The 10,382-nt window shown below is 47.5% G+C and overlaps 1 protein-coding gene across 2 annotated transcripts in view; it reads left to right on the top strand.

The window, feature by feature from the left end:
- The first annotated feature begins 2,548 nt into the window (after positions 1-2,548).
- FAT4 (FAT atypical cadherin 4) overlaps positions 2,549-10,382 on the top strand; it is a 177,124-nt gene continuing 169,290 nt past the window's right edge. Inside the window, exons 1-2 of one of the 2 annotated variants that reach the window (XM_086704263.1) lie at positions 2,549-5,916; positions 8,020-8,582. In XM_086704263.1, the coding sequence (XP_086560389.1) occupies positions 3,408-5,916; positions 8,020-8,582 (3,072 nt within the window). In that variant the 5' untranslated portion in view covers positions 2,549-3,407. Of the gene's footprint in view, positions 8,583-10,382 lie in introns of both variants that reach the window. The other variant, XM_025921676.2, reaches the window with a different exon arrangement.

Genomic DNA, 10,382 nt, shown 5'->3' with positions numbered 1-10,382 from the left:
TTCCTGTCTTTCTCTGCCCCTTAAGCGCCTGCACACATGTGTGCTCTCTCTCTCTCTCAAGATAAATAAACTTAAAAAGTAAAGTAAAATAAAATAAAATAAAACCTTCCAATGTTTTAAAAAGTTTTTAAAAGTTTTCAAGTCCTAAAAATACAGAAATGTTGAAATTTAACTTTGTTTCCAATTCACTCGTTATATACTCTGTATATGTCATTATACATATATGTATATGCAAAAGTGAATGTTCTAACCTAAACAAAGGAATCGCTCAAAGCATTGTTAGTATTCAGATTTCCATTAGTCTTACAGTTTTCTTCTGTCTACATCAGAAGACCTGAATTTTCTGTCTGCTCTATTGCTCTTAACCTTATTTTTCCCCTTAAATAAGGAAAGGCATTAGGAGATTCCTAAAGGTCTTTTTTTCTTTGCCACTATCCCTAGGCAAGAAGGAGGAATTAGCCTTGTAACCAGATCTCTCTAGCCTCTGCATTTAATTTTCAGCAAGAAACCAGGAGACTAAGGATGTCAGGCTGACAGAGAACAGCAGAGGGCAGTATTTACTCATAGCTGAATCATGTCAGGGCTCAGAAAAGTTTTAAATTTGGTGGGGTCACTGTGGCAGAAATGTATGACATATGCCCTATATTTGCATTCCTTGGCTTAAATTCGTGTTTTTTATATGGTTTCCCTTAAAGGGGAAAGAATACTCACCTGATGAACAGTCACTTTTCTTTTTTAATGAAGCAATTCATGCCACTACAAAAATTAGCCACAGTAGATAGCACAGGAATTAATTGGAGTGCAGTACGTGGCACATGGGCATTCTTAAAGTTTGATTTCATTCTATTTATTTCTATTTTTCTCATATCTATCCTTTCCCCAGACAAAAAGAAAAAAAAAAACACGAAAGGAAACAAAACTTCGTCAGGATTCCTTTGGTTACAAAATGTCAAGGGGGAAATACTCCAACAGAGATCAAAATTCCAAACTTTGCAACAGGAAAAGATCTCCATCTTTCCAAAGGGCTATCATTGTTATTGTTGAAACTGCAAGGTTTAGCTACTGGCACCTGGGATCCATTTGGGAAGGGAAACAAAACAAACACTGAGTTCCCTTGGCTTTTCCTATAGGAAGTCCAAAGTGCCATTGGTACTAAGGCCTTGATGCCCCTCGTCACCTGGAAGGGAGGGGAGGGGGCCAGTGGGTGCAGGGTTAGGGTCTGGCTAGCCCTGGACTTCAGGGAGTTCGTTCTGTAGACAGAGGAAAAACGGGGACGACTTGGTTTGGCTTCTGTAGGGTCACGTTGCGCAGCAGCTCTCTCCCCTCCCATCCAAAGAGAGGAGGCAGGAAATGGTTAAAGCAAATCTGCACTGTGCATTCCCAGACAGGCTTTGCTTAATCCTTCCTCCCCGCTCTAACAGACCCTCACCCCCCGCCTTTCTTTTATTTCTCTCGACCCCCTTACCCCTGAGTTATTACTAGCATAACAACCTAACGGTCTTCCCTCAGACCCCGCCACTAAAGTTATTTATCTGCAAACCTGACCCCACCCCCATCTATCCTGCGGCAGCTTTTTGCTGTTATTGCTCTGACGCCGGCCAAGATTTGACCAAAAAGAAAGGAAGAAAAAAAAAAAAAGGAAAAAAAAAATCATCCCCCTTCTCAGCGCCTCCGACTCGCCGGGCTCCCACCCCCGACCGCCTACAGTCCTCCGGGAGGCTGGAGTGATTAGCATCCTGAGAAGCCAGTCGGAGGCCCAAAGAGCCGGCGAGCGCTCGCGGTAGGAGTTCCAGGCGGGGCTGCCTGAGCTCCGGCCCAATGGGGCTGGGGTGAGGGAGGGGCAGTAGGTGACAGGACCCGGAGCTAGGGGGAGTCAGGGCGAACTAAAGTGCGGGGATCAATGAGCGGCGAGCAAAGTTTCGGAGTGCTGCTCCAGCTCGCGGTCTGCCCTCCCCCTCTGTTTGTGTTTCAGCGACGGTCGCTGCGTGCGTGTGTGTGTGTGTGTGTGTGTGTGTGTGTGCGCGCGCGGTTGTGTGCGCGCAGCGGGGAAGAGGCGGGGAGAGCGTGAGGGACCAGCCGGAGGTGGCGAGCGGCTCGCTGAGCTCCAGCTCCACAGCGGTTCCACCTTCATCCCGGGCGGGCGAGAAGGAGAGCGCTGACAGGCGCCGTCCGGAGCTGCCACGGGCGCCGCCACAGCCCAGCGCCGACTTCCCCGCCTCCACCGCCAGCGGTGAAGGAGAAAGAGGGACCAGCCACCCCCCTCCCCCCCGCCCCAAACAAAAAGGCTCGTGGATTACAAAGTGAAACTGACACGGGACAATAAAAGCAAAGATAACGCGGGCAGGGTTGAGGCGCGCTAGAGTGGGCGTCTGACCCGGGCCGCCGGAGAACCGATCCCCCTGGCATGGTGAGGGGAGGGGACCCGGGGGCCGCGCGCTGCTCCTGCCCGACCCCTGCGAGGCCCAGAAGAAAGGGGGACGAACCTGCACTCGATTTGGATGTACAAATAATGAGTCGGCAGGCACCTCGGCAGAGGTAAAAAAAAAAAAAAAAAAAAAAAAAAAAATGGTGGGGAGCAGTGGATGTTGCCTGCGCGCGACCACCGGCTCGAAGCCGCAGCAGGGGCGGCGGCGGCGGCGGCTGGAGGCGAAGGGACGGAGCTGAGCGCTACCGGGTACCGGAGCCCTAGCTCCAACGCCAGCGCTCCGAACGCAATCTCCGGCTGCAGGAGCGCCGACGCCGGCGCCGGGGCTCGCAGCGGCCACTTGTGCAGCCCTGTTGGAGGGGCCTTGCAGCCCTGCTGTTGAGGAGTGGGGACTCGAGGAAACCCCTCGTCTCCAGCTTTGGGGAAAGGAATTCGATAATCTCCTGGTGCCCCACCATCCCCCTCCCCCGTGCGCAATTGTTCTTTCCACACGTCGCTACCGCTACCGACGTTTGTTCTTCCTTGCCTCTTCGGTTTCGTCGCCCCGGGTAAGTTCTAAAGTTTCTGAAGACAATTGTTTGCAATGATTCCTCATATACCTTGAATACAAGCAACCTCTCCCGATCCACGTCCATACCCGGGCGAAAACGCTCAGACTGTCTGGATTCTAAAACAAAGTGAAAGGCGGGGAAGAATGTAGGGGGGTTGAGAAACTTTTCTGGGAATTCATCAGCGCACTGGAGTGTCCCGCGGAATGCCTGGACGCTTTTTCGTCAGGGCATCTCTCTCGTCCTACAAGTCCAGATGGCTACCTGGAGCCTTTCTCTGACGCGATTTGCTTTTGCTGGGCTGGAGGGTCTTTGAAATAGAGCTCGCAGAGCTATCAGCCTCAGTATTTGCTGGGGCTACCTAATCCCTGCTCTTATTCTTTTCGCTTCGTTTCTTCCTTCTCTTCATCACACCGTTCCAGGGAGCCAGGACCATGGACTTGGCAGCAGACGGGGCTCCTGGACGCCCGTGGCTCCAGCTGCCCACTCTGTCGGTATTTCAGCTCCTCCGGGTCTTGTGGCTGCTCTCACAGCTCCCCGGGCCGGCCCGGGTCAGCGGGGCCGAGCAGCGCCAGGTGTTCCAAGTGCTGGAGGAGCAGCCTCCCGGCACGCTGGTGGGCACCATCCAGACGCGCCCCGGCTTCACCTACCGGCTCAGCGAAAGCCACGCCCTGTTTGCCATAAACAGTAGCACCGGGGCCCTCTACACCACCGCCACCATCGACCGCGAGAGCTTGCCCAGCGACGTGATCAACCTGGTGGTCCTTTCCAGCTCTCCCACCTACCCCACCGAAGTGCGAGTGCTGGTGCGGGACCTCAACGACAACGCCCCCGTCTTCCCCGACCCCTCCATCGTGGTCACTTTCAAGGAGGACAGTAGCAGCGGGCGCCAAGTCATCTTGGATACGGCCACCGACTCGGACATCGGCTCCAACGGTGTGGACCATCGCTCTTACCGCATCATCCAGGGCAACGAGGCGGGGCGCTTCCGCCTGGACATCACCCTGAACCCGAGCGGCGAGGGTGCGTTTCTGCATCTCGTGTCCAAGGGCGGGCTGGACCGCGAGGTCACACCGCAGTACCAGCTATTGGTGGAAGTGGAGGACAAGGGCGAGCCGAAGCGACGGGGCTACCTCCAGGTAAACGTGACTGTGCAAGACATAAATGACAACCCCCCAGTTTTTGGCAGTTCCCACTACCAGGCGGGGGTGCCTGAGGACGCGGCCGTGGGCTCCAGCGTCCTCCAGGTGGCGGCGGCGGACGCGGACGAGGGCACCAATGCGGACATCCGCTATCGGCTGCAGGACGAGGGAACTCCCTTCCAAATGGACCCCGAAACGGGGCTTATCACGGTGCGGGAGCCCCTGGACTTCGAGGCCAGGCGCCAGTACTCGCTTACCGTGCAAGCTATGGACCGAGGCGTGCCTTCCCTCACTGGGCGTGCCGAGGCGCTCATTCAGCTGCTGGATGTCAACGACAATGACCCGGTGGTGAAATTCCGCTACTTCCCCGCCACCTCGCGCTACGCCTCGGTAGATGAGAACGCTCAAGTGGGCACTGTGGTGGCTCTGCTCACCGTGACGGACGCAGACTCGCCCGCGGCCAACGGGAACATTTCCGTGCAGATTCTAGGGGGCAATGAGCAGCGCCACTTTGAGGTGCAGAGCAGCAAAGTGCCGAACCTGAGCCTCATCAAAGTGGCCAGCGCCCTAGACCGAGAGCGCATTCCTTCTTACAACCTGACAGTTTCGGTCTCAGATAACTACGGGGCGCCCCCTGGCGCAGCGGTCCAGGCGCGTTCTTCTGTGGCAAGCCTGGTGATTTTCGTAAATGACATCAATGACCACCCTCCTGTCTTTGCGCAGCAGGTGTACAGAGTGAACCTGAGCGAAGAGGCGCCCCCGGGAAGCTATGTGAGTGGAGTATCTGCCACTGATGGCGACTCTGGTCTCAATGCTAATCTTCGTTACAGCATCGTCTCTGGCAATGGACTAGGTTGGTTCCATATCAGTGAACATAGTGGCCTGGTGACCACTGGGGTTGCTGGGGGCTTGGACCGTGAACTCGCTTCCCAGATTGTACTGAATATCAGTGCTCGGGACCAGGGGGTTCACCCCAAGTTTTCCTATGCCCAACTTGTAGTGACTCTCCTGGATGTGAATGATGAAAAGCCAGTATTTAGCCAGCCAGAAGGGTATGATGTGTCTGTGGTTGAGAATGCCCCAACAGGGACAGAGCTACTGGTGCTCAGGGCAACTGATAGGGACCTGGGTGACAACGGGACAGTGCGCTTCTCCCTGCAAGAGGCCGAGACTGACCAGAGATCCTTCCGCCTGGATCCTGTGTCTGGGAGGTTGAGCACTGTCGCCTCCTTGGACAGAGAGGAGCAAGCTTTCTACTCCCTATTGGTCCTGGCCACGGATCTGGGCTCCCCTCCCCAGTCCTCAATGGCTCGAATAAACGTGAGTCTCCTGGATATGAATGACAACAGCCCTGTGTTTTACCCAGTCCAGTACTTTGCTCATATCCAGGAGAATGAGCCTGGAGGAAGTTACATCACTACAGTGTCTGCCACTGACCCAGACTTGGGTCTCAATGGAACTGTCAAATATAGTATATCAGCCGGGGACAGGTCTCGGTTTCAAGTCAACGCTCAGAGTGGGGTTATTTCTACAAGAATGGCCCTAGACAGAGAAGAAAAAACAGCTTACCAGTTGCAAATAGTGGCTACTGATGGTGGCAATTTGCAGTCTCCCAACCAGGCAATAGTAACCATCACTGTACTGGACACTCAAGACAACCCGCCTGTATTCAGCCAGGCTGCCTACAGCTTCGTGGTCTTTGAGAATGTGGCTCTGGGATATCATGTGGGTAGTGTGTCTGCATCTACCATGGATCTCAATGCCAACATCAGTTATGTCATTACTACTGGGGATCAGAAAGGTATGTTTGCTATCAACCAGGTCACTGGGCAGCTTACCACGGCAAGTGTGATTGACAGAGAAGAGCAATCCTTTTATCAGCTGAAAGTAGTGGCCAGTGGGGGCACAGTGACTGGAGACACTATGGTTAATATAACAGTTAAGGATTTGAATGACAACTCTCCTCATTTCCTCCAGGCAGTAGAGAGTGTAAACGTGGTGGAGAATTGGCAGGCAGGTCACAGCATTTTCCAAGCCAAAGCCGTGGACCCTGATGAAGGTGTCAATGGCATGGTACTCTATAGCCTGAAGCAGAACCCCAAGAACCTGTTTACTATCAATGAAAAGAATGGTAATATTAGTCTGCTAGGTCCCCTGGATGTTCATGCTGGTTCCTACCAAATAGAGATCGTGGCATCTGATATGGGTGTCCCACAGCTCTCCTCTAGTTTCATCTTAACGGTTTATGTTCATGATGTAAATGACAACCCACCCGTGTTTGACCAACTCTCTTATGAGGTCACCCTTTCTGAGTCAGAACCTGTGAATTCTCGATTCTTTAAAGTGCAAGCTTTTGATAAGGATTCAGGAGCGAATGGTGAAATTGCCTACAGCATTGCTGAAGGAAATACAGGGGATGCTTTTGGCATATTCCCAGATGGTCAATTGTATATAAAGAGTGAACTGGACCGTGAACTTCAAGACAGATATGTTTTACTGGTTGTTGCTTCTGACAGAGCAGTGGAACCCCTTAGTGCTACTGTGAATGTTACTGTAATTTTAGAAGATGTAAATGATAACAGACCTCTTTTTAACAGTACGAATTACACATTTTACTTTGAAGAGGAACAGAGAGCCGGGTCATTTGTGGGCAAAGTAAATGCTATAGATAAAGACTTTGGGCCAAATGGAGAAGTAAGGTATTCTTTTGAAATGGTGCAGCCAGATTTTGAGTTGCATGCTATTAGTGGGGAAATTACTAATACTCGTCAGTTTGACAGGGAGTCTCTCATGAGGCAGAGAGGGACTGCAGTGTTCAGCTTTACAGTCATTGCAACAGATCAGGGGCTCCCTCAGCCTCTCAAGGATCAGGCTACAGTACATGTTTACATGAAGGATATAAATGATAATGCTCCCAAGTTTTTAAAAGACTTTTACCAAGCTACAATATCAGAGTCAGCAGCCAACCTGACACAAGTTTTAAGAGTATCTGCCTCAGACGTTGATGAAGGTAATAATGGACTTATTCATTACTCTGTAATGAAAGGAAATGAAGAAAGACAATTTGCTATAGACAGTACCTCTGGTCAGGTGACGCTAATTGGCAAATTAGACTATGAAGCAACACCTGCCTATTCCCTTGTAATTCAAGCAGTGGATTCAGGTGCAATCTCCCTCAATTCAACCTGTACCTTAAATATTGATATTTTAGATGAAAATGACAATACCCCTTCTTTCCCTAAATCAACGCTGTTTGTTGATGTTTTGGAAAACATGAGAATTGGTGAACTTGTGTCTTCTGTTACTGCAACTGACTCAGATTCAGGTGACAATGCTGATTTACATTATAGTATTACTGGAACTAACAACCATGGAACTTTTAGCATAAGCCCAAACACTGGCAGTATTTTTCTTGCCAAAAAATTGGACTTTGAAACACAGTCTTTGTACAAATTAAATATAACAGCAAAAGACCAAGGAAGGCCTCCTCGTTCATCTACAATGTCAGTGGTTATACATGTGAGGGACTTTAATGACAATCCTCCTAGCTTTCCTCCTGGGGATATTTTCAAGTCTATTGTTGAGAACATTCCCATTGGAACGTCTGTCATTTCAGTGACTGCACATGACCCTGATGCAGACATTAATGGGCAACTATCCTATACGATCATTCAACAGATGCCCAGGGGCAACCACTTTGGCATAGATGAAGTCAAAGGCACTATATATACTAATGCTGAAATAGATCGGGAATTTGCTAATCTCTTTGAGTTAACTGTAAAAGCCAATGATCAAGCTGTGCCTATAGAAACTAGACGGTATGCTTTGAAAAACGTGACCATTTTGGTCACAGACCTCAATGACAACGTTCCAATGTTTATATCACAAAATGCCCTTGCTGCAGACCCTTCAGCTGTGATTGGTTCTGTCCTGACAACAATAATGGCTGCGGACCCAGATGAAGGGGCTAATGGAGAAGTGGAGTATGAGATCATCAATGGGGACACAGACACCTTCATTGTGGATCGTTACAGTGGAGACTTGAGAGTGGCTTCAGCACTGGTGCCTTCACAGCTGATCTATAACCTCATAGTTTCAGCAACAGACCTTGGCCCGGAAAGGAGGAAATCAACCACTGAATTGACCATCATTCTTCAAGGCCTTGATGGACCTGTTTTTACTCAACCCAAATATATAACTATTTTGAAGGAAGGTGAGCCCATTGGTACCAATGTAATATCAATAGAAGCAGCTAGCCCTAGAGGATCTGAAGCCCCAGTGGAGTATTATATTGTTTCAGTTCGTTGTGAAGAAAAAACTGTTGGACGTCTCTTTACTATTGGACGACAAACTGGCATAATTCAGACTGCAGCCATTCTGGACCGGGAGCAAGGAGCATGTCTTTACCTGGTGGATGTTTATGCCATAGAAAAGTCAACTGCTTTTCCCAGAACACAGAGAGCAGAGGTAATGATTTTGTAGTCATTTATGAACTATTTATTGATGTGCTTTTTAGAAAGATTGTTGTCTTTCTGTTTGCTTTCTACAATTATTTACCTGCAATGTTTACTGTTAATAATACTGGCAGGAGCATATAAAGTGTTCTGTTACAAAAACTAACAAGAATCACATAAAATTTAGCTTTAATCTTGGTCAAAGCCAAACAGTGAACAGTTTTTATCTTATACTTCACCTCATTGCAATCATATGTATAAGGCCAAGGAGAAATCTAGCGATTTCATAAGTGCAAAACAAAGAAACAAACAAACAAACAAAAAAACAGAAAACATGTATCTAAATTAAATCAGTGCACTAATTAGACACCTCTCAGTAAGGAAGTCTAGTAGAGAATGGGCAATTTCAGGCTTAAATTTCTATTCCAAACTGAAGAAGTTTGGTAGAAATCAGCATTATAAGCATAGTTTTTTGGGAGGGGTGTAACGCAAACACAGTACAGACTGGCAGTTTACATCAGGACAGTATTAACTTTCACATCCTCAGCAGTCTTGGCAGCTTCTTTATAGACAGTGACTAATTTTAATGTGCTGAGCCAAGTTTGGGGAGATTCCTGATTTCATCTGCTTTTACACTGGAGGCACTATCTTCTGACTTAGGGTAATCCTTTCTCTTCCCTCTTGAATGAAAGCGTGTAATGTGCTGTGAATTATCAGAGATTAGAAGGTGCTTCTTGGTACAAATATGTGTTCAGCACTATGCTATAGGCACATGTTGTTCTGTCTGCTGATGGGTAAGAAGTTAGGGTCTCTGGCATATGCCAAGAGAATTCGAAGCCTGGTCTTCCCTGGGGTGTATTTTAGGCTACTACCTCTATGTATTACTGATTTGTATTTTAATTAAATTACTTCCAAAGTTGTTTTGATAATCAACTAGAAATCACACAGCTATCCTTTGGAAAGCTCTTGTTCGCTGTTTTCTAAGTTTCTTCTTTTCCTCCACTCCCCTCAAAGACATTCTAGTGTCACTCAGCCAAAAACACAAAATATCAAGTGTGGTTTGTGATACTTGGCAGTAACCCAGACACAATATACTAGTAAAATTGAGGCTTACGTATTTGTTTTCTTGCTTTCTTTCTTGGGGGGCGGGGAAGAGGTGAGGGGTTTTCTTCATTTAAAATGTTCTTTTATTATTACTATCTTTTTAATCCCTTGTGATTTTTTTTTTTTGTAATAGCTAGCTGTATCTATTCTGCACATAGAGCAGCATCTTTATGTCCTAGAGGATATTAGAGATATAATTAGAGATATAATTCTTAATAGAGATATAATTCTTAGAGATATAATTCTAAGTGCAATTCAGTTTTATCTTACATACATAGCCCTGAAGGGACTTGTAACCCAAATGTCCTCTTTTACCTAATTAGCTTTTTAAAGATCTTAACACATGGCTTATATGGTGAACTATTTGATGTAACTTAGCCCATGATTTACATGTAATTTTATATTAATTTCAGGTCATCCCTCACATTAACTGACCCTCTATTTCCACCTTCCTTCTCAGGGATTATTTACTAGGTAAGGAGATTTAAGTAGTTTGAAAACTGAAATATTTATTCAAGATGGGCAATAAAGTCATTTTAGACTTTAGATGAATTTATTAAACTGTAAAACAAATTATGTTACTGGCTGTTGTTGTTTGGTTCAATGCATTACAGTTTATTAGAACAACATGGAGAATGAGACTAAATGCTCACTGGTATCATTAGATTTATTTTGTCTTGTTATTTATTCATTAAATATGCAAAGAATG

The sequence above is a fragment of the Puma concolor genome, chromosome B1, assembly GCF_028749965.1.
Source record: "Puma concolor isolate L17-30 chromosome B1, mPumCon1.1.hap2, whole genome shotgun sequence".
Classification (NCBI taxonomy): domain Eukaryota; kingdom Metazoa; phylum Chordata; class Mammalia; order Carnivora; family Felidae; genus Puma; species Puma concolor.
The sequence above is the reverse complement of the archived record's forward strand: the minus strand, read 5'-3'. Positions and strand labels throughout refer to the sequence as shown.